General features: G+C 34.1%; 1 protein-coding gene across 3 annotated transcripts; it reads left to right on the forward strand.

Annotated features, from left to right (window-relative positions):
- Nucleotides 1-6,377: 6,377 nt before the first annotated feature.
- LOC129902433 (bifunctional aspartate aminotransferase and glutamate/aspartate-prephenate aminotransferase) lies at nucleotides 6,378-24,155 on the forward strand. Of its 3 annotated transcripts, none has more exons than XM_055977668.1 (10): nucleotides 6,378-6,681; nucleotides 20,665-20,899; nucleotides 20,998-21,091; nucleotides 21,169-21,272; nucleotides 21,789-22,037; nucleotides 22,142-22,255; nucleotides 22,393-22,476; nucleotides 22,831-23,001; nucleotides 23,168-23,281; nucleotides 23,848-24,155. In XM_055977668.1, the coding sequence occupies exons 1-10, from the start codon at nucleotides 6,548-6,550 to the stop codon at nucleotides 23,986-23,988; spliced, it is 1,440 nt and encodes a 479-aa protein (XP_055833643.1). In that variant the 5' UTR covers nucleotides 6,378-6,547; the 3' UTR covers nucleotides 23,989-24,155. The 3 variants fall into 3 exon arrangements, with proteins under 3 accessions (XP_055833643.1, XP_055833658.1, XP_055833651.1); XM_055977683.1 differs by lacking the exon at nucleotides 6,378-6,681 and adding an exon at nucleotides 6,868-6,964; XM_055977676.1 differs by lacking the exon at nucleotides 6,378-6,681 and adding an exon at nucleotides 9,552-9,723.
- Nucleotides 24,156-24,308: the final 153 nt, after the last annotated feature.

A 24,308-nucleotide genomic window follows, 5' to 3' on the forward strand; every position in this document is an offset into this window, starting at 1 on the left:
ATAAAAAATGATAAATTACTAAGTTTTTTAATAGTAAAAGTATAAAAAAGAAAGAAAATGTGTATTGTTGTATAAACTAATATACGTATCCGCACGTTGCGAAGATATTTTAAAATGTAATAATATTTTAATTTTAAAATAACTAATATATGTTATTATTGAGTAATAGAGTGCATGCGTAATCATATATAATATTTTGATTTTACATAAACACTTGATGATAATAAAATTTACCCTAATTTATATGCAGTGTGAATATGATCTTCAAAGACATCAAATATTATTCTAAAAATTTCCCATTCTCCTAGTATAATGAAGATTAATGATTTCGAACTTTGTCCTAAGAGCTGATTCGTTCAAAGACAAGAAAGGCAGTTGCGAAAGCAGAGACATAAACTGGGACAGGATTACTACTGGCTTGAAAGCGGCATGACTAACTGTGATTGGAATCCGACTTTCTTATAACCCGCTTACTTGCTTATGTTGTACCTCTTTCTTTGCTAACTCCGCCTGTATTTGAGCATGAACTAATCTATCACTTCCCTCCTATCTCTTAAATCTTTTACACTTGAAAGTTTCCCTAACCACTCGGATGACCGGAGTAGAAATGGGTTGCCCTTTAATTAAGCCAAGAACACACCGAAGCTAGACAGATTGGAAAAGGTTAGGTCTCTGAAAGCATGGTTCTTGACTCCCTACCCCATTTGAGCTCGTCCATTCCTTGGGTTATCCCTTACTCTCACGTTCGAGTGTCTGCTCGTCGTTTAGGTGCGTGAGTGAGATTTTTGCTCATTGCAATCACCTTTGGGGTTCTTCGCACCTGGATAGTACCAGGACCCTTGTGCCCCAGCCCTTGATCAGATAAAGTTGCCCGCCTTATGACCTACAACGAAAAATAAGCCTTGCGACGAGATAAGAACATTCCCCATGCTGCGGTTTTCTTCGGTCCGTTCCCAAGTTGGGTTAGGGGAACATCCAAGCGATTGCCTTTGCGGATCTAAACGCGCTCACAAGGTGCACGATAAGAATAAGACCAATAGATACTTCATAAAGGACCATTTGAGCTGCAGATCGTAATGTTAGAGAGGCATATTTCAAATATAGAGGAGTGAAAGTTAGGGCGGAAAGAAGATAAGAAAACGCGAAGCGTTCTCTTACTTTCCCAACTATTGTTTCTAAAGATTGCCCTCTCTCGGCTGGATCTTGGTCCAGCCTACTACAAGGATCCGTTGCATGCATTCTCATTCGTGTCGCAATTGATTCGGTTAGTTACGTGTCCAATGCACAGGGAATATGCAAGCTCAATCTTTCTTGATGAAGAGAATGGCATGTGTTGCTCGATCTTTCTACTTTTTCTTTTAAGTGCAGGATAACTCCCCTGCGACTTCGTCCTCCCCTTTTGCTCATAAGTAAGCTCTTGGACAGCATAAAAGGAGCTTATTGTATTGCTTTGAGGGTCAAAGGACCTACTACTTGAGCCAAAAACAAGAAAGCAAATGAAAGGATGAAGTCTACCTTTGTAATGACAGGCCGAACAGGGGGGATAGCACTAGAGAGTCGGAAACTTTCACTGCAACATATGTGGGGTGTCCTGAATTGATATTTGTACTTATTAATTAAAGTTTAAATCCATAGATCAAATTTGAACCTTGTGCTAAAAATAATGACTTTAGTTTTTGCTAAAATTTATATATAATTTGTAAAGCATATTGCAACCTTTTTAGCACACTCTTCATCTCTAGTTCAACACTATAAAATAAAACAATTTTCATTTAATCAAGTATAGTTTCATGAAATAAGGATGCACAACAAAATGAATTTCAAATTTTTATTTTTTTAAAAAAATATTAAAACTGAAAAATCGAGTATTATTTTGATGATGACTTGTGACACTATATTTCAAAATACAACTTTGTAAACTTTTAAATAATTCTTTTTTTAAAAAAATGATAATTTGATAATTAGATCGGTCATTTACAATTTTATATTTTAATCGTGTTATATTTTATGATCAAAGAACTGAATAAGAAGATGTAGCTCAACTTTAACGATTATTGTAGACGTATTTTAAAATGAATGAATATTTGAAAAATAATATTTTTAATTGCCTTGCTTCCGAAGAAAAGCTAACAACAAATGATATGCCATCATGTAGCTTTAAAATTTGAGTAGTGTATAATTATTTTTGTAATTATTCACACACGTATAATATCTTTATCATATTTATCATCCTCGTAATTTCGCTTTTCATTTTTTCATCTAGTCTATAATCTTGTACTCTGATTAATTCAATTATATAACACGCTTTTTTTAGTAGTACCACCAAATAACATATTTGTATATTGAGTAAAATTAAATATTAAAATGTCTGTTTCACCTTCAATAAGATGATTTATAACTTATAGTCACACAAATACATATGATGTATTTTATATCAAATTTTGTTAAAGTATTCACATTTTTTTAAAATCGTTATACTCAATGAATTAAATTGCTACGTAAAATGCAATTGAAAACAAATCTCATATTTCTTTTTGGATTTTTTTCTTATTTTTATTCATCATTTGTTCTCTTTCTTTTCCAATGGGACAACACAAATCCAAATTTAAATATTTTATCTTTCAAGTGTAATTCATATTTAAATTTCTTATTTAATTCTAATACATTTTATTCCAAACCAGTTATAAATTAAAATAGGTTTTAAAATTTTTGCAATCAATATTCCGTGAATTAAATGTAATATTATTTCAAGTAAAAATTATAGTTTCAAATTATATATAAATTAATGGCAACTACAAATTCTATAGTTATTTTAGAATTGTATAATTTAATCCCACATTTCCTAAGTATTTTGTAATACTAATTACATATTCTTCAAAAACACCTTTTTAAACTTAATAAATGAATTAAAAACAAAATTTAGAATTCAAAGTAGTTATAACTTCTCAACTTTGTCCTTAATAAAAGTAAATATCTTTTCGATTTTTGTCTTTATCAACATCCTAAATATTTAAGGATTAGAATTTGAAGTAAAAGCATTTTAAAAATAACATGGAATATTATAAATATTATTATCATTGCATTGATTTTTTTTTAAAAAATAAAACTTCAAAATTAGAAGACAAAATAGACAAAATGAAAATAATATGAAAATTTTCTAATATGGACATTAACTACCCCAATCGAACCTCACTTGCAATAACTATCCCACCTTATTTCTATTCCCTAATTTTTTTCACACACTAACAATGCACACACGCACATAAATCATAAATCATAAATCATAATAATACCTACATAATAAATAGTGTAATAGATATATAATCATACAAACTGAAATGAAGAAAATTGTCTCAAAAAGTCACTATACAAAGTGATAAATATGGGTAGAATCGTCCTTTGCTTCTACACAAACACCCATTCTTCATTTGAAAATTGAAGAATTTTCAGCCTTTTCAAAAATGCTGGTAACATTTTATAGTAAATTAATATGAAAAATAATTATTTTACTAAATTACAACTCACCTTACTAGGTGGAGGCTTAGTAATTAATTGCTTTAAGTTAAAATTATGTGTATGTTTACTATTGAAAAATAGTAAATTAACATTGATATATTGAACTTGTTATAGAATTAATCTTTACAAACATTTTGAACTAATTTTAAAAGAACTATTTAAATAGAAGAATAAAAAGTCAAGAGACAAAACATCTTGTAATTGCTAGAAAAAAAACACATTGTAGTTGCTATGAAAAAAAAAAAGCAATAGTTATTGGAAAGGAGAGAAATGGGGAATGAAAAAATTATCCAACGGTAAGTTTTAATTTTTATTTACTACACTAAATTCAAAATTCAAAACTTTTTTTTTTCTTTCCGCATTTTTTAAACTAACCACTTTCATATAAATTTTGATTTTAATTTTAAAATATTTTTTCATCTAAAATTCGAATAAAAATATTTTTTTTCCTTTTATATTAAAAAATATAAGTATATATTATAATATTTATAAATTCTCATGTTGATAAAAAACACAAGTAATAATAATAGGTTTTAAATTATATTTCAATTAATGGCAACTACAAATTCTATAGTTATTTTAAAATTGTATAATTTAATCCCACTTTTCCTAAGTATTCTGTAATACTAATTACATATTCTTTAAATACACCTTTTAAACTTAATAAATGAATTAAAATATTGAGATATTTTTAAATAATAAGTTTCTTTAAATAAAATTTTAACTTTTAGTAGTAAACATGTTGGTTAGTATCAACTTGAAATTGTGCAATGTAAATCTTGTACGTTTGATTAAAAGAACATAACATTTGAAACTATTAAAAGATATATTCATTTTAGAATTGATAAAAGAAAGATTTTAATTTTGACATGACAAGTTCGCTAACATATATACTTCCATTAGAGGATGTCTCATAGATCACTTTTGTGCATTCCAACCTCAAAACTTATCATCGGAGACGAATTGATGAACGAAATAGTCAATATTAAGAAATAATTTTAAAAAAGTAAATAACAAACTACTTATTATAATTACGTGAGTGTGTTTCTGCGTGCACTTAGTGGGATGAGGACGTGGGTGTGTAAGATATTTATTTATTTTAATTAATTTAAAATTTATGATTTTTTGTATATTACTCATTGATCCAAAAAAGAAAGAAAAAAAAATACACAACCAAATTCACAGAATCACGGCAAATTCCAAAATACTTATTTCTTGTTTAAATAAAATAGGAAAGTTAGTTTTATCCTTATAAAATGATTTAAATAAATGTGTTGAAATGTTTTTAAAAATTATATTAAATAGATAATCATCATTGTGATCTATTACAATTAGTGTTTTTCAGTTTTTAATTTTATTTTTTATGTTTGCAATTTTTTTGTGATGCTGACATATAACATTTTTTTGCTTTACCTATTATATAAGAGTAGATTATACGAGCACTCAGTTGTGCTTGATATCATTGTGGTATTTGGATGCTCAAAAGCACATATTGATTGCTCTCACGGTCATATATTGATGACATTACAAAAATGTTATAGCGGAATCATAATTTTTGATACTTTTTTTTTTAATTTTAAATTGGTGTAAATCATATAATATATGTATATAACTATTTAAATGTGATAATTTTAAAAGTTAATGATAAAAATATATATTAATATTATCTTCATAAAAATAAAAGGACATTTCGCTTTTTGAAAAATATTATTTCCTTTATAATATTGTATAATACCAATTAATAGAAACAATACGTTTAGCATAAAAAATATTATTTCCTTTATAATATTGTACAATACCAATTAATAGAAACAATACGTTTAGCATAATTAATCACATGATGCACCACTCTTATTATGAAGAGGTATATGAAAAAATGTATTTGATTTAAATTGAATTTTATAATTGATTTAGTTGAACAATTAAGAGTCTATCTGGATTGACTTATATTAAGTGTTTAAGCTAAAATATTTTTTAAGCATTTTTATAATATTTGAATAAAAAAGGAATAAAATCCAAGCATTTAATTTAAAATCAAAAAGACAAAAATAAGTTGAAACCTACTAACCCATCCAAGGAGCTTCTAAATTTGTGTATTTTAGTATCCTTTGTAACATAATCTGTTTTGCTTGTACAAGATCATTATCCTATCAAGAAAGTATTTTATTATATTAAAAAATTAATATTAATCTATACTTGAATATACAAAACAAATATTGTGAAAATCTCACCTCAATTTAATAGCCTATAACCAACACGGATGGATTGTGTCTTCTGTTGCTATGTTATAACTTATAGTTTAAGATAATCACGAAGAACAAACTATTTTCATTTGTTTCAAAATACTTGTCACAATTTTATTTTTGATAGTCCAAGGATATATATTTTGATCAATATTTTAAGTTATGTTTTTTTTCATCATATTGATATGAGAAAAATTATAATTTCTAATACTTTTCGTATAATTTTTAAATATTTAAAATATACAATTTTAAAATATAAAATCAATCTAATCTAATCTAAGTTTAAAAATTAATCAAATTAATTCTTGAAAAATAAATGCCACAAGTATTTTGAAACGAACCAAATAGTTTTTAAGTAATTGAATTGTTAAAGCAAGGACAATAGGTTTTGAATTAGATATTGTATTCTAATAAAATTTATCCCAAAGCTCAAGAACCATTTTTTTTTAATATCTTATTTTTTTGATATTTTTTATAAAATAAAAAATTATCCGATACATTATAAAATTATAATGAAATCATATTTCATATTTCATATTTATTCTTAAACAAAAAAAGAAAAAGAAAAAAAGATCATGACAGATACTCTTAACAAAAAACAAAGTAACTAAGAAAAGAAAAGATAAACAACTTCACCAACCAAGAAGAGCAAAGCAGCCTTCCAACAACAATTAGGCTTCTTCTAACCTTACCAACCCTCTCCCATTTCTCTATATAGTTTATTCCATCGCCCAAATGAGGTCTTCAATTGAAAACCCAACTCTGAAATTTGATATAAATCCCACCAAATGACTGCTTCTTCTTCTTCTCTACTGGGTTCATCAAGAATTGGTTCAAGACCCACCATTCCTGGACTTTATTCTGATTCACTCAACCCCACATCAATCTCTTTCTCATCTAACCTCCGTGGTCTCTCTCTCAAGTAATCTTCTCTCTTCCCTTGTTGTTTTTTTTCGTTGTTAATTGCAATTAGATCAAAGAATTTTGAATTGTTAACAGAATATTGAAGTTGGTGAATTAGTTTTTGTTTAGTTGGATGCAACATAATTTTTTATGTTTTTTGAACTTGAGAATGCTTGTGATGGTGAAAGTTTTGATTTTTATGCAGTAGAGGTTCCTTCTTTTGGGAGGATGAAGGGGAGGTTCAGGGTAGGAAGTCACAGTTAGAAGATTGTATACTTTGCACATGTTGATATAACACTGGGGTTAGTTTGAAAGTTTTAATTTTGTGTTCATTAGTTTGAATTAAATAGAGAGGAGTTGATGAGAGAAATAAAGCAGAAAAAATTGATGAGATAGCAGAATCCCAATACACAAGAATAGCCTTTTTTTTTTGTTATGACTCTTGATAGCCACTTATAACAAACTTCACTATCTTTCAAATGCTGCCTCCATCCATACTTGCCCATCACGTTTTGCTACCCTGCTTCCGCACGAACTCAGCAAGTCTTCTAAGTGGTAATTACACACTTGTACAAATGTGCCCCGTCTCAGCTGAATAATTTCCTTATCCACCGTGGTTGCCTTGCTGTCATCCATGTCACCATCTGGGTTCACAACAATACTTCCCTCCTGCGAAAGAACCTTGCCCTCAAGGTTCGGTGCAACCTCAATCTCATGTGCATCAAAATCTGACAGTTGTAACCTGCTGAACTGGATTTATGGTAGGACTAAAAATAAACATGTCGATCCTGCCTCTTAAGTTGCTCTTCTAAATAGTAGGACTAGATGATATTAGCCCGTGCAAGCACGGGCCCAACTTTTATGTCGTTGCAGAATTTAGCTTATTTCTACTATATTAGAAGAGTGAATTTACAAAAACTCTGAAAATAAAATAAGAAAAGGTAAGTCAACATTAAATGTATATAGGCTTCAGTAAGTTCGCTGCAAATTCATGCCATATATTCGAGAAAGCTTCTTGACACTGTTAGCTGGTTGAGATTTATGTTTGTGTATACAGTTTCTAGGATTTGTCTAGGTTTCAAGGTTGTGGGTAATAAGAAGAATAGCATTAACCAGCCTATATAAGGGAAGAGGAACAATACATGCCAAGAATAACAACCAAATAAATACCAACAAAGTATAATGTACGGACACAAACTTCATTGTCAAGTACTGGTGTCGGAGACACGTCGAGCCTGTGTGCATCTTACTTCCTATAAAAAAAATTAAATTTTTGGACACGCATTCGCTTTGCAGCCCATAAGACACCAAGTTTGGTATTGGTGGATCAGGAAAGCTGCCTAGACTTAATGAAAGCATTTAGACTGAAGCAATGGGAGAAATTATATCAATAAAAGGTACCAAGTATGAGCAAGAGGAAGCAAAGGATGGGAATAGAAGGTCAAACCCTTTGGATTTAACACATTAAGACTAACGTGTGGGTGCTAATAATAGATGCAGGCCTGAGTTTCTCTCGATTAAATTTATAAGCTGAGTCATTTTTTTTTCCTACACAAGGTAACAAAAGAAATTATCGTGATTTCTATAGTTGGTAACCTTAGAAGGTGAACTTTAAGGGGACTGGACAAGCTTCGGATGGAAATACGTAGGAACAATGGACAGTTTTAAATACATGGATTTTTCCTTTTGTTTTGAATACTCTCTTATAACAGCTCAATTTGCTTCAAATTAGAAAAAAAAATTGCCATACCTCTGTGTAAGTAATCAGAGTACAGATCGAAAGACATCCAAAACTCTGCATAATTAATTAGTTAAATGGACCATTACAATACAATGTGTTTTCTTATATAAAAAGCATAAAGAAGTATCTTTGGAGGGGTTACAGTAGTAAATGACTCAAAATTCACTTCCAAGATATTTCCACTGTTAGCATAATTGAGACACAAACATTAAAAATCAAACAAAATGAGCTTGATTCACAAAGCAAAATCGTAAAGTACTCAAAATTACCTTTCATCGACAACGTTCTCTTCCAATCAAAGGTACTCAACGATGCCAATTCAGCGACTTTCCGTGTCTTTTAAGATTCTGTGACAGGTACTCTCACACACCTGGCCTTGGACGTATAGCTAGCGCAAGTTGTGGTGGTAATTGTCACAAATTTCTTTTTGAGAGCAAATGATATGAATTTTGACCAACATTTTAAGATATGTCTTTTCATCATATTGATATGATAAAAATTGCAATTTATAATACTTTGGGTATAGTTTTTGAATATTCAAATTTTATAATTTTTAAATATCGAGTTAATTTAATCTAATTTAGCTTTAAAAATTAGTCAAATTGACTCTCAAGAAGAAAACGAGACAACTGTTTTTGGAACGGAGGAGGTAGTGTTTGAGTACTTGAATTGTTGTAGTAAGGACAATAGGTTTTGAGTTTGATATTGTACTCTTTCTAACAAAATTTATCCCAAGGCTGAAATAACAAAACAATTTTTTTTTATACTTAAGTTTTTTTTGATATTTTTTTATAAAATAAAAAAACTTATCCTAATTATCTGGTACGATTATAAATGTATATTGAAATATTTAATTTTATTTAGAGAAACTAAAACTCCGTAAGGTATATATAATTCAAAATAAGGAGTACTACTGATTATTTATTTATACTTATAAGTTCATATTTATTCTTTAAAAAAAGAAGAAGATCATGATAGATTTACTCTAACAAAAAACAAAGCAAATAAGAAAAGAAAAAAGAAACAGCTTTACCAACCAAGAAGAGCAAAACAGCCTTCAACAACTATTAGGCTTCTTCTTCTAACCTTACCAACCCTCATTTCTCTATGTAATTTTCTTTTCCAACACCCAAATGGAATCCTCAATTGAAAACCCAACTTTGAAATTGGATATAGATCCCACCAAATGACTGCATCTTCTTCTTCTCTATGGGGTTCATCAAGAATTGCTTCAAGACCCACCATTGCTGGACTTCATTCGGATTCACTGAACCCCAGATCAATCTCTTTCTCTTCTAACCTCCGCGGTCTCCCTCTCAAGTAATTTTCTCTCTCCCCCGGTTGTTTTTTGGTTGTTAATTGCAATTACCTCATTTTTTTTGAATTGTTAACACATTTTCTAGGAATCTTATTGTTATATTTTTGGACTTGAGAATGCTTGGGATGGTGAAAGTTTCGTTTTTTATGCAGTAGAAATTCCTTCTTTTTTGGGAGGGTGGAATGAGAGGTTTGGGAATATTTCCCAATTTAATGAATGTTTTTAGCTTTTGATCTCCTTTGTGCGAGAATTTAGTCTGTTAGTATCTTTGTTAACCTCTTTGTATTAGTTTGAATTATTATATATGTTGTCAAACTAGCAATATCCTCCCCCCTTCTTCAAAGACAAATCTTTTGTTATAACCTTTAATTTCTATTTTATTTATCAGGCTGGGTTTTATCTACATCTTTAGATTTTTTAAGTTTGTCAGTTCAAGTTGTAGTAACTTAAGGTGATAAAGTTTACTCAAGTTAAAGGAGAAAATAAATAACTTAATCTAATATTCTCAATGTTGTTAATGTCAATTTATTTAATTAGTTGACTTTTGTTCAATAAGCTTGTCCAACCTAGAGTACATTTTTCATGAGATTTCTACAACATTATTCACTCTGTGTTCCCTCTGCCGACATTTGAAAATGTACCCAAATTTGTCACAGTTACTATGTGAATTGCAAGGATGGAATTTTATCTAAATGAGGTAACTAAGAGTATTGACCAAATTTATCTTATTGTTAACTTTTACCTGACCCCACTATATGAGACTACACTGGGTGTGGTGTTAATTTTTAACACACTCCTTCAGATGGACCTAAACACTGCTGCTTGTAGTTTGTGAATTTGCTATAAACATGGTGTCTAGTAATTTTTCTTTTCTCTTTCTTGGATATGTTTATCTTTGGCTAATAGCTAAATCTGCATTGAGAAATTAAACAGTACGACTCTGAATGGAGTAATTAGCTTAGAACACTGCATTCATTTCGAATAATGGAAATCATCTAAACTAGCAATTCTTATAGGCTTATCATAGTAATTGACACTCTATGTAAACCTTGGGCCACAAAACTAACTAATGTAATCATTGTTACTAGTTTTCTAATTGTTAGTTAGTGGCTAAGAAAGAAGATGAGCCACTGCTCTAGAATCATAAGTATAATCATTTCTTGATAAAAATTCTTCAGCATAGTCATTTTTTGATAAAGAATCTCAAGTATAATCATTTTCTGATAAATAACCATTTTCTGATAAAGAATTCCAAGTATAATCCTTTTTTGGTAAAGAATCTCAAGTATAATCATTTTTGATAAATAGTCGTGTAGGTATAACCATTGTTATTAGTTTTCTAATGCAAGATAAGACTACGTACAATAGACCCTTGTGGTCAGGCCCTTTCCCGGATCCTGCGCATAGCGGGAGCTTTAGGGCATCGGGCTGCCCTTTAGGTATAACCATTGTTAAATGATGGGTGATAGTTTAATCTTTTTACATTTTATCTTCAGCTACCCTTGTTTCTGGTTATAAAATGTTTCCCATTACGTATTGCAAAGATAGTGTCTCCCCTCTCAAAATGGTGCCAAAAAGTTGTGATATTGTGTTAGGAACCTAGAAATAGGAATAACACTTCAACTATTATTTACTGCCACCAACAATAGAATGAGTTTTACAATAGCAAATAGAGAATACTTCTAACAAAATCAAGGTATTTCGAGGAACGTTAGCCTCCAAATCTGCCAGAGAAAATCCTACAGAAAAAACTGACTGTCTTCCTTTATTATAATTGCCTAAATTGCTAGTTAACTGCTAGGTAACCACTAGAAATACGTACACATAATAATTAATAAATAAAACAGTTACATTTAAGCCTTATTTTCACCCGTCTTCCTGCGCCAGGGGCGGACCTATTAAGGTCCGTGGGGGTGCCACGCCACCCATGGACTTCGACGGAATCTCTATGTATATATAGGTATATATATATTCGACATATATAAATAATAAACTTGCCACCTAGGGAACCAACATAGAGCCCGTTTGGATAGGCTTAAAAAAAGTAACTTTTATGTATAAAGTGCTTTTAGAACTTTGAAGTGCTGAAAGTTATTTTTATAAATAAGCAGTTGAGTGTTTGGATAAAAGTGGTTATGATGTGAATTTTAGGGTTAAAAGAATAAAAAAAGGTAGTTTGAGAATTTAGTTAAAATATAAAGGATATAAAAGTAATTTCCATGGTCAAAGAAAATGACTTTAAGCACTTTGGAAAAAAAAGTTAGAAATCCTAACTTTTCATTTCTGACTGACTTTAAGAACTTTATGGCTTAAAGTCAGCATTAGGCAAACACGTCCAAAAGCTAAAAAGGGGCTTTAAGTTGGTTTTGACCAACTTAAAGCCAATCCAAATGGGCTCATAGTCTCTAGTGCAAGTGGCAAAGGGTCATATATATTCTATGCGAGGTCGTGGGATCGAATCCTATTGGCGGTTTTTAAAAAAAGATTTGACAGCAACATCACTCGGCACAAATCTTTTCTTGTTTTTTGTTTGTTTCTAATTGTAACTGACTTTTATTAAGTAATAATAAATAATTATTTTTGACTAAATTAATTTATTAGTCTTTGCTTTTCTTTTATTTCTTATTAGTTAATATTTGCTTAAAGATAAAAATTTATAAAAGTTTTGTTCTCTCCTTTTTTTTCCAAATATGGATTTGGCTCTTCTCCATTTCTCTTCTATCCATTTTTTGTAAATTTCTATTTAAATGTGTGACACATATGTTACTTAAATATTAAAGGTCTATATTAATTAGTTTTCTTAATCAAAGAAGTTTACTAATTAACCATGACTAAAAGAAGAGATTTTGGGATTTAATTTTTTCAACTTTGGTAAGAAAATATCCATTTTTCAAAATTTTGAGAACAAATGAAACTACTTCAGTTAAATAGCATTAAATTCTTCATATATAATGAAGAACAATAGTTTTACAATTTGAGTCACGATCAAGATCTATAGACGTTTTTTTTTTTAAAAATTTGTCTCTTTTTGAAAAAATTGCCTAATACAAAATTATATTATTTTTCTTTGTATTTTATGGCAAAGTAATTTTTAATACTTTTTATTTAATATCTAAATACAATATTTTTTCTTCGTATAATATCTTATTTAAATGCTGATTTTGAATTGGAAGAAATTTGTCTGTGAAGAAATATTTTTTGTGAATGGAAAAATTATAGATAACTAAAACAATTTAAATAATGGTGCTAAAAAATTGTGATATGACTTATTTTATGGCTAAAACTAGATAGATTTAAATGATAGTATATATCCTTTAATCATGATTAAGACACTTGATTACTTAAAAATTTGCATCATTGATATATGAATAAGACATGGAGAGGAGCCGGATTCTCCAAATATCAACTTCACTCGCCAGTCGCCTCAGCCTCGTGCCGCTATTGTTGCTTTCTCCGTCGACAGCGGACGGTGGACCCATTGCGGCACCCAGAGACTTCAAATCCCGGATCTGCCTTTGTTCCTGTGCTTATAGGCTCTAGTAACAACAGGTCTAACAATACCCGCCCCATTGAGTTTCACCTTGTCCTCAAGGTGAAAATGAGGAAACTGTGCATCAATGACTTCATAGGATTCCCAAGTCCTTCCACTTAATAAACATCTCTTGGATCTATTCAAGAGTGTAAGGCAGTCTACTATACCTTCAGGTTGCACTTGCATTTCAAGTTCTTCAGATAAGAAAGGAGGAAGCTCATGAAGTAGAGTAGAATCCTTTACTGCACGCTTTAGCCTAGAAACATGAAATGTGGGATGCAACCGTGAATGAGGGGGTAAATCAAGGCAATGAGCAACTTCACCAATTTTATTGAAGATAGTATATGACCCATAGTAACGAGGACTTAACTTCTGATTAACCTTTTTAGCAAAGTGAGCAAAGTTTGAAAGGTTGCACGTGAAGGTAAACCAAAGCACCAAGCTGAAACACAACTTCACGACGCTTGGCATCAGCATAGCTTGAGCATGAGTCAGATCAGCTTTGAGTTCATCTAAAATAGTGTTGCGAGCCATAAGCTGCTGGTTGACCTCTTCAACAACAGAAATTACATCAGTGAACTGCAACAAAGAGGAGGATCTCTCCCATATAAAGATCTAAAAAGGGTCATCTTGGTGGAACCATGGTAAGTGGTACTGGACCAAAATTCAGCCCAAGGAATCCATCTTGGCCATAGTTTTGGATGTGCCCTTGCAAAACAACGTAAATAAGTCTCCTAAGAGCAGTTGACAACCTCAGTTTGACCATTTGTTTGAGGGTGATAACTTGAGCTCAATTTGAGGCTATTACCAGACAACTTGAATAATTTTTGCCAAAATTGGCTGACAAAACCCGATCTCGATCAGACACAATTGATTTGGGGAAACAATGTAACATGCAACCTCATGAACAAATAGCTCAACAACTCTCTTTGCTGTGTATGAATTAGATAAGAGGAGAAAATGACTATATTTAGTGAAACGATCCGCCACAACAAGTATAGTATCATGTCCATTGCTTTTGGTAACCCGCTGATGAAATCCATAGCAATATCATTCCAACTAGAGTAGGAAGAGGTAATGGCTGCAGCAAGCCAGTGGGACTAAGGGCTTCACACTTGTTCTACTTGCAATCATCACAACTAGCCACAAAGTTTTTAACATCCCTTTTGATTCCACTCCAATACAACTCTTGTGAAATGCGCTTGTATGCTTGGAAAAAGCCTGAGTGTACACCTATAGGTGTGGAGTGAAATTCCCCAAGGAGCATGGGAATGTGTAATGATGAACGGTGAATCAATAGCTGACTTTTGAAAAATAGGCAACCATTTTTTTTTGAGATAAGGGTAATTTTGTATTCACACGAAAAATTCATCATTCAATGAATGATGAATTGGAAACTTACAACCCACAGAGTGGTGGGCACACCCCTATTTGGGTACTTTTACAAGTTTCTGATGAAATCTACTAAATCTACTGTCTCCCCTACCAACTCTTGTTTACACCAAAAAAATAGCATGCTTATGCACTTCATCTTAATCTTCTGTATATTGACTCTCTGATCTTCAAAGCACCTATCATTCCTTTCTCTCCATAAGGTCCACCATATACAAGCTGGTATTGTCTTCCACCAATCTTCTTCTTTTCCTCTTTTGCCAATTCCTGACCATTGATTCATCAACTCCAAGGTTGTCTTGGGCATCACCCAGCTAACTCATAAAGTGCACAAGAAACTGTTCCATAGGCTTGTGTCCCCCTTAGTAGGATGACCGACTTATGAACCACCATAGGATTGGAGGTTAGGTTTATGTCCCCCTCCGTGTATTTTTCTGTTTTATGTATAATAAGGCTTGGGGGTGTGCGGCTCAACCCCTGGCTGTGCACGAGAGGTGGGAGCCTCGTGTAGGGTCTGTTCCCGTAAAAAAAAAAAAAAAAAAAAGGCTTGTGTCAGTATTGCAATGCATAAACAAATGACTATTTACTTCTGCTTCCTGCTCACACATAAAACATCTAGAACATATTTGCCATCCTCTTTTCTGCAGTGTCTCATGGGTGATGCAGGCTTTCCTGCACACTAGCCATGTGAAACAAGTCACTTTTGGTGGACTTCTGGCTTTCTAGATTGCCTTCCAAGGCCCTATGTCTGTTGCTATCTGGTTGGAATTGATGTTCCAGTAGCATGACTTGACTGTGCACTGGCCTTTGCTGTGTAGTTTCCAGAGACTCATGGAAATACCAGGAGAAGTGTTTAAAGTTCCCAGGAAACCTGCTACTTGTTCAATTTCCCAGTCATCAGTGCTCTCCTGAAAAGTAAGTTCCAGCCTTGTTGGCTCCATACCTGTGAGATAGTATCATTATCTCACAGGTATAATTGGGGGAATAAGTTTGTCAAGCTGTTCTCCCCTACCCAAATTTGATTCCAGAAAGCAGTTTTCAGACCATTACCAACATCAATGTAGATATTGTTAATAAAGTAAGGCCAAAGTCTCCTGATTGTTTTCCAGACACTACAACCAATGTGCTTGTGACTTCTTCAGTTATCTAGTGGCTAAGTAAGCCATACTTTCCTGCTATGTACCTTCTCCATAAGACCCAATCATCTGTGTAAAATCTTCATAACCACTTTTGTAGGAGACAATTGTTCTGTTTGCTGAGATTCTTCAGTCCAAGACCCCCTTGTTCTCTGATAAGGGTAAGAATATCCCATTTCACCAAATTGTAGCCTTTCTTCTCCTTATTCCCTTGTGCCATAGGAAGGATCTTCTCAATCTATTTATTCTTTTTTCTATGCTTTTAGGAATAGGAAATAGACTCATCATGTATGTAGGCAGACCATCAAGCCCTGCTTTAGTAAGTGTCAGTCTCCCACCCAGGGATAAATACTGGCTCCTCCACCTTGATAGTTTTTTCTCACATCTTTCTAGCACCTCACTCCATACCTCCAACTCTATATTCTTAGCACCTAATGGCATGCCCAAGTATTTTTATGGTAGTGATCCAATCTGGCAGCCCAAGTTTTGTGCTAAGCATTGCAAATTATCAACTTGATTGATAGGGAATAGCATACTTTTCAGCCAGTTGACATGAAGACCTGAAATGACTTAAAAAATTGTTAGAATTGCCCTTAAATGTCTAATCTGCACCACCTCTGCTTCGTAGAATATGAGGGCATCATCTGCATAAAACAGATGAGTGATTTCCGGCTCATTTCCCCTGCCTGGTTGAGCACTGAAACCTTTTATCCAGCCATTAGTTTTTGCTATCTTAATCATATGATTCAGTCCTTTCATTGCCATTAGGAAAAGGAACGGGGACATAGGGTCTCCTTGTGCTGGACCTCTATGTGCTGGAAGAAACCCTCAGTATTTCCATTGATAATGAGAGAATTTCACACTTGAAATGCAAAATTTTATCCAGCTAATCCACCTGTTGCCAAATCCCATGTCCTTTAGAATTTTTAGGAGGAAATTCCAATTAACATGGTCATAGGCCTTCTCAATATCTAGCTTACAAAAGATACCCTTTTTCTTTTGTTTCACTTTAGAATCTACCAACTCATTGGCCAACAAAGCTGCATCCATTATTTGTCTTCCTTTCAAAAATGCCATTTGGTGCTCATCCACCAATCTCCCTATAACTGTTTTCAACCTCTCAGTTATCAACTTAGATATGATTTTGTATACCCCTCCTATCAAACTGATTGGTCTGAAGTCTTTCAACTCCACTGCTCCAGGCTTCTTTGGAATTAATGCTATGAAAGTGGCATTGAAGGACTTTTCAAAAATACTCCTTTGGTGGAAATTCTGAATGGTCTGCATCAGGTCTTCTTTTAGGATATCCCATTATGTCTTGAAGAAGTCCATAGTAAATCCATCTGGCCCTGGAGCCTTATCTCCATCACACTGCTTGATGATCTGTATCACCTCTGCCTCTGTAAATGGTCTTTGGAGCCACTCATTTTCTTCCACTGAGATTATAGGACATCCTTCCAGGTCAAAGGAAGGTCTCCATAGTTCAGATTCCGAGTACAAATTGGAATAGAACTCTATCATTGCCTCTTTGATTTCTTTGGGTTTTTGCACCTCCTCACCTCTTACCATGATTTTGTCAATAGTATTATATCTCCTGTGGTCTGTAGCCACTCTTTGGAAAAATCTAGTGTTCTTATCTCCTTGCTTCAGCCAAAGGGTTCTAGACTTCTGCCTCCAGCTAGCTTCTTCCTGTTTAGCCAGAACTTCCAGCTCCACCAGTATTGTAGCCCTTATTGTCGCTTCATCCTCAGAGAGAAGCCTATCCTCTTGAATTTTGTCAAGCTCAGAAAGTTCCTCCAGGAGATTGTTTTTCCTGTTGGCTAGGTCGGAAAAAGTCTTCTTACTCTATTCTTTTAACTTTATCTTTTGGCATTTTGAGCTTGGCCCCTAATCTGTAATCAGGGCACCCTTCAACAGCAAAGCTACTCCACCAGTCCTGTACCAAATCCTTAAATCCCTCCACCTTGAGCTACCAATTTTCGAATTTGAAATAGGGTTGTCTCTGTTCCCAGTCTCCACATTCAAGAAATATAGGACAGTGATCAGAAGCTACCCTTGGTAGAGTTCTTTGTATGATGCTTTTGAAATTTTCCTTCCATTCCATAGAATACAAAAATCTGTCCAACCTAGCAGCACTTTGGTGATTAATTCCCCTAAACCAAGTGTAACTCCCACCCCTCAGAACTGGATCATGAAGTTCCAGCTCTTCTATCCAACTTGAGAATTCAAGCATTATGTTAGTGAGTCTGTTGCATCCACTTCTTTCTACCACCCGTGACCGTGACCCAATGATCGCCACACATTGCCTTCATAGCTGCTACTTCTTCCCAACATTCTAGCTTTTCACTTCTAGTGTGGGGTGCACAAACACCAGTAAAGAACCAGCAAAAAGAATTAAGAACTGACTCGAATCTATAAGTGATCGAGAATTTGCCTTCCTTTACCTCTGAACCCTTCCACACCCTGCGGTCTCACATAATTAGTATACCCCCTTTGCTCCCTTCCGATTCTATATATCCACATTCCATCCATCTTGACGACCACAGTTGATATGCTATTTCCTCTACTCTCTTATTAATTTTTGTTTCCTGAAGGCAGATCACATCTGCTTTCCATTTATGTAGACATGTCTTAACCAGAGCTTTATTAGTCAAGTTGTTAAGACCTCTTACATTCCATGACAAATTTTGATCTTCATCTAAATGTTAAGCTGAGAGCCTTCCCCCTGCTTCTTACCGCTTCTACCTCCTTGTTTAGGCTTGACTGTAAGTTTTTCAACTCATTTTTACCTTTGCCTCTGCTCTTGGGTGTCACATTTGCTTTCCTTATCTCCTTGTTGTCAAGTGCCACTTTTCTCTCATCAATTCTCTTGAGGAGAGCCAAAGTTTCACTTTCAAAACCCTCAAACGCTATTCCGTAAGTATTGCTCAGTTCCAGGATGTGGGAATTAACCCAGTTTGATGCCTCTGTTTCAACTGTTTCAAGATCTGCTGAGTTCTGAATTGCCACTGGATCTGCCTCGACAATCTGTTGTATTTGTAGGTCTCTTCCGTCCTTCTCTGAATGATTCAAGTTATGCGATTTATTTTCAATGGTTTGCGTCGTCTTGCACTGCTGTATGTGCGAGACTTCTTCAGAAGGTGGTTCTTCCCCACCTTTACTATTCTCCTTCATCTCAGTTGCTGTCTCCCACGATTCAACAGCTTCAAGGAACTGGATAGACATAGTTCGGCCTTGAAGCCGGATCTTGAAGCAAATCTTGTGTCAATTGACGAAATTGATCATCCTGTCGAATTTCTGTGGAAAGATCATCTAAGGTACTACTGCATAGAACAAAAAAAGCAATGAAATGAAATTAGCGGGACAAGGCATCAACTGCTTTATTTTCACAACCTGGGCCATATTGAATTTCAAAAGTAGATCCCATCAACTTGGTTTCCCATTTTTGTTGCTCCTCTGCCACAGCATGTTGGCCCTGAGATATTGTAGATTTCGTTGATAATTTTGTATAATGAATTGTTGACCCATCAGGTAATCACGGCACTTTTGTACAGCAAAAACAATGGCCATCAACTCCCTCTCATATGATGTAGTTTGAGCTCGAATGGGAAGTCCTTGACTAAGAAAAGTGATGGGATGTCCTCCTTGCATTAGGACAGCTCCAATCCCTAATCCCGAAGCATCTGCCTCAACCACGAACACCTTGTTAAAATCTGGTTGTGCCAAAACTGACAAAGTCACCATAGCCTCCTTAAGAGAATCAAAAGCTAACTGAGTTTTTTTATTCCAACGAAAAGCATCTTTCAAGCAATTGTGTGAGCGGTCAACTGTTTTCCCATAGTTACGAACAAACTTCCTATAGTAACCAGTGAGTCCCAAAAACCCCGCAAACCCTTAAACATCTTTGGGACTTGGCCAATTAACCATGCTTGTTATTATGGCAGGATCCGCTGAGACTCCACTTGTGAAAATAATATGTCCCAAATACTCTAGCTGCTATTGTTCAAAATGATGTTTTTTTCGATTGGAAACCAAGTTATGAAGTTTTAAAATTTGTAGCACCTCCCGCAAATGACCCAAGTGAGTAGGAAAATCTGCACTATAAAGTAATGTCATAAAAAAAGACCAATTTAAGCTTAGGTAAGTATGGCCGAAATATCTTATTCATCAAGGCTTCAAAAGTAGATGGAGCGTTGACAACCCAAATGGCATGGCCAAAAACTCATAATGGCCTTCATGTGTACGAAAAGCCATCTTTGCTACATTCTCCTTGCAAACCCTACCTCGATCTTAGATCCAATTTCGAAAATATAGTGGCACCCCAAGCGCTTCCAGTAATTTGTTGATTGCTGGGATTGGAAATTTATCGGGAACAATAATCTTATTAAGGTATCGATAATCCACACAAAATCGCCAACTACCATCTTTTTTTCGAACTAGCAACACTGGATACTTGTACTTGGTTGAATGATACCAGCTACATAATAAGCCTTGTTTTCACCCTTCACTCTGTGGTTATAGAGTCTCGTAACAACAGGTCTAACATATTGAAATGTTTGAATGAACATGTAAATGCTATTTGCCACTTTTATTATTTGAACTTTATTATTACAGTCGAGAAAAGAAAGGGGAAAAGGAAAGAAAGAGAGATTGAGGAGATATCGTTTTTTAGAAAGAAGGTAACAAGAGCTTGAAGAGATATCTTCACTGTTTTATCCTATCTCTGACAAAGACATAAAAACATAAACTTTCTTATATTTGCAGTTCTCTAATAACATGGCATTAGGAATGTGTCATTGAACCATGATAATCATAAAACAAGTAATACACCACCTAGATGTTTTTACTGAATCAGAATATTTGTTTATATATGTATGTGGCAGATCTTCAGGGTCAAAGAGACAGCTATTCTCGCGTGGAACAGGTTCAGTTGTCATAGTACAGAACATGGACAGAGTTGAGGTTGATATCTCGCTCAGCCCCAGGGTAAATTCAGTAAAGCCTTCAAAAACGGTTGCTATTACTGATCAGGCAACTGCCCTTGTGCAAGCTGGTGTACCTGTTATTAGATTAGCAGCTGGTGAACCTGATTTTGATACTCCAGCTCCTATAGCAGAGGTAACATTTCGTGATCATGGAACCTGATCTACACCTATTCTGAGGAAATCAATGTTTTACACTTTTCTCTATTTACTAAATTAGTCTCACTTATTCAGGCTGGCATAAATGCAATTCGTGAAGGTCATACCAGGTATACACCAAATGCAGGTACAATGGAACTTCGGTTGGCTATTTGTCATAAATTAAAAGGTACTAATTTCTCTAGTTGATGTTCATACAGAAAGTTTTGTTTCTATTTTCTTTTCTGATCTAATTTCTTGATGTAGAGGAGAATGGGCTATCATACACTCCTGATCAGATTGTGGTAAGCAATGGGGCAAAACAAAGTATTGTTCAGGCAGTGCTTGCAGTTTGTTCCCCAGGGGATGAGGTAACTATACACATCCAAGGACCATTAACTTTCCACATAATTATCATTTCCACACATCCATCTCCTCTTTTTCTTTTGATTACTGCTTTCATTGTTTGGATACAAAATTTTAACTCTTATTTTGTTTTTCATAAAAGGAAGTGCACATATTTCACCTTTCTCTATTGCTTAAGCTCTTCTTAGAAAAATATTGTAACTGGTTTAATTGTGAGGGGAAATATAGCGTTAGTACCATTATTTAAATCAGTTTGAAAAGAGAACTTTCATTTTGGTAAAGCGTCTTCCATTTGTCTTCTCTCCATCTTAAAGAATATCAAATGCCGAAGATAAGGTTGGATACTCTCTAGTTTCCCCCCTCAAATATGGATGTTAAGCAGTGGGATTTTACGATAGAAACCACTCAATTAGTATTGCCATAATGACAGTTAATGTAATGATGATTATTTGTTAGCTCTGAGATATAAGAAATATTCGTTCTGAAGTTTGTTAGCTTATTAACCCACATACATGGCACAGGTTCTTATTCCAGCTCCCTATTGGGTAAGTTACCCTGAAATGGCAAGGATGGCAGATGCAATGCCTGTGATTCTACCGACCAGCATATCTGAAGATTTTCTATTAGATCCAAAGCTTCTTGAATCTAAACTGACTGAAAAGTCAAGACTTCTGATTCTTTGTTCTCCATCCAACCCAACAGGATCTGTTTACCCTCGGAAATTGCTTGAGGATATTGCTGAGATTGTGGCTAGGCATCCGAGGCTTCTTGTAGGTTCATCATATCTAACTCGTCCTGAATATGATGTCAATCTGTTCTTTGAATCTGAACTCCCCCTTCCTGCCCCCACAAAAAATTGTTTTCTGGTCTGCAGGTGATATCAGATGAAATTTACGAACACATTATTTATGCACCAGCAACTCATACCAGCTTTGCATCTTTGCCTGGTATGTGGGATAGGACTCTCACTGTAAATGGTTTCTCTAAGGTAATGCAGCTCTTATTGTATGAAAATTATAATTCCTTAGTTCTCTTGCGTTTGAATTCCTTGGCAATGACTATTTCTTTTACAAATATGGGAATACATATCTGGAGGTGTGCCTTGTAATGTATGCATTCTTGTAGGCCTATGCAATGACTGGTTGGAGACTTGGCTATATTGCTGGTCCTAAACGTTTTGTTTCTGCATGTAATAAGTTACAGAGCCAGGTAATATCTTTTGTTCCTAACGAGTTCATCGACTTAAATGAATGTGGTGTTTTTTACTTCGGAACTCTTAATACCAAATTAACGGGTCTGGAAACTGAGTTTCATCATTGGATTTAGTTTAACATGATTGAAAAAACGAGTTTTCATCCGACCATACTTAATCTAATGTATCCATTGAAGTACTTTCCTTGAATATGGTCTTTTATTTGGCCAGAATTTTAACCTATTCAATATAGACCCATGGAAAATAGTAAAAGATGTGTTCACTGTCTAAATAATAGTCTTCACATTATCCAGTGTCTCTTCCCCCCTATGTGAGAGTTCACTTCTAAATCTATTTCTCTGCTGTTGCAGTTCACATCAGGTGCAAGTAGCATATCCCAAAAAGCAGCTGTGGCTGCTTTGGGACTGGGCTATGCTGGTGGAGAAGCAGTTGCAACTATGGTAAAAGCATTTCTTGAGCGGCGAGATTTCCTTGTCAGGAGCTTTGGGGAAATTGATGGTGTCAAAATTTCAGAGCCTCGTGTATGAATTATGAGTGCACTTAATAGTAAAGTTTCTTAATGGAGGACTTAAAAGTAGAGAAATAGGATTATGTGCATCGAGTAGTAGTAAAATTCTGCTCACTTCTTTCCTTTTTGCACTCTTACCCCTGATATATTGAGTCCAAACTTTCTGTTTTCTTTTGCAGGGAGCATTTTATCTATTTATTGATTTAAGCTCTTATTACGGCGTAGAGGTTGATGGATTTGGCACAGTCAACAACTCAGAATCTCTTTGCCGGTATTTGCTGGATAAATCTCAAGTAAGATTCATCATATTTTGAACTTTAGTAAGCATAATTACAAAACGACAGATGTGCAAGATGTTTACCTTAGGTCTGAAGTTGCTTGCACCAAAAACAATTTTGAGGATACATTCTTGGCATATTTTTAGAAAATATGGATACTGCAACTTTCAAACAACTCTTAATACTGGTCATGTGAGTGTGTTCTCTACTCGAGCATTTAACATTGGGGGATTCTACAGAAAAGGTTTCCACCCACCTTAACTATGTCATTCTTCATTGTTAGGCAAATATAATTTGGTCAAAATCTAGAAAGACAATCCTAGAAAAATCTGACAGTTCGTCGTGGTTTGGTGATGTGCATTAGCTCCTTGCTAGGGGCGGAACTACGGGGAGTTCATCGTCAAAAAATTACACTTTATATATAAGGTCAATTTGTTTAGCCCATTGTTGCGGGTTTGATTCTTGCTAGAGACATTCTTTTTACATTTTCGAATCCCTTGTCAAAAGTTCTGGCTCCACCCTTGCTTCTCATATCTTTTCTCTATATCCTAATGCACGTGCCTCCCTCTTACCTTAAACAGGTTGCACTTGTCCCCGGGGATGCATTTGGGGATGACACATGTGTCCGTATCTCCTATGCAGCATCGCTTTCGACCTTGCAGGCAGCTGTGGAGAGAATCAAGAAAGCATTGGTTACTCTCAGACCTCCTGTCACAGTGTAATACATGCATCAGTAATGTTTGTAGTCTGACCTGACACTCCATATTCTCTCATTATATGTATTCCTAAGTGCATATTTCTTCCAGATCTTGAGAAAATTCCTCTACACTGAAGTTAATTTGTGTGAAATTTCTTGGTTGATGATTGAAATGAAAATAATTGAGTGTGATCTTTATTTCCAAAAAAACTGTGAGTGATGTTGAATTAGTCTCAAGTGTGCCCCTCAACTGTTAACTTCTACTTAACTAGAGAAAAGGATCAAAATTGTCCTTTTATCTTTGAGTTTAACTAGGTGTACCAATTCTTGAAACATGGAAGGCTA

Source organism: Solanum dulcamara, chromosome 1 (genome assembly GCF_947179165.1).
Source record: "Solanum dulcamara chromosome 1, daSolDulc1.2, whole genome shotgun sequence".
NCBI classification, from domain to species: domain Eukaryota; kingdom Viridiplantae; phylum Streptophyta; class Magnoliopsida; order Solanales; family Solanaceae; genus Solanum; species Solanum dulcamara.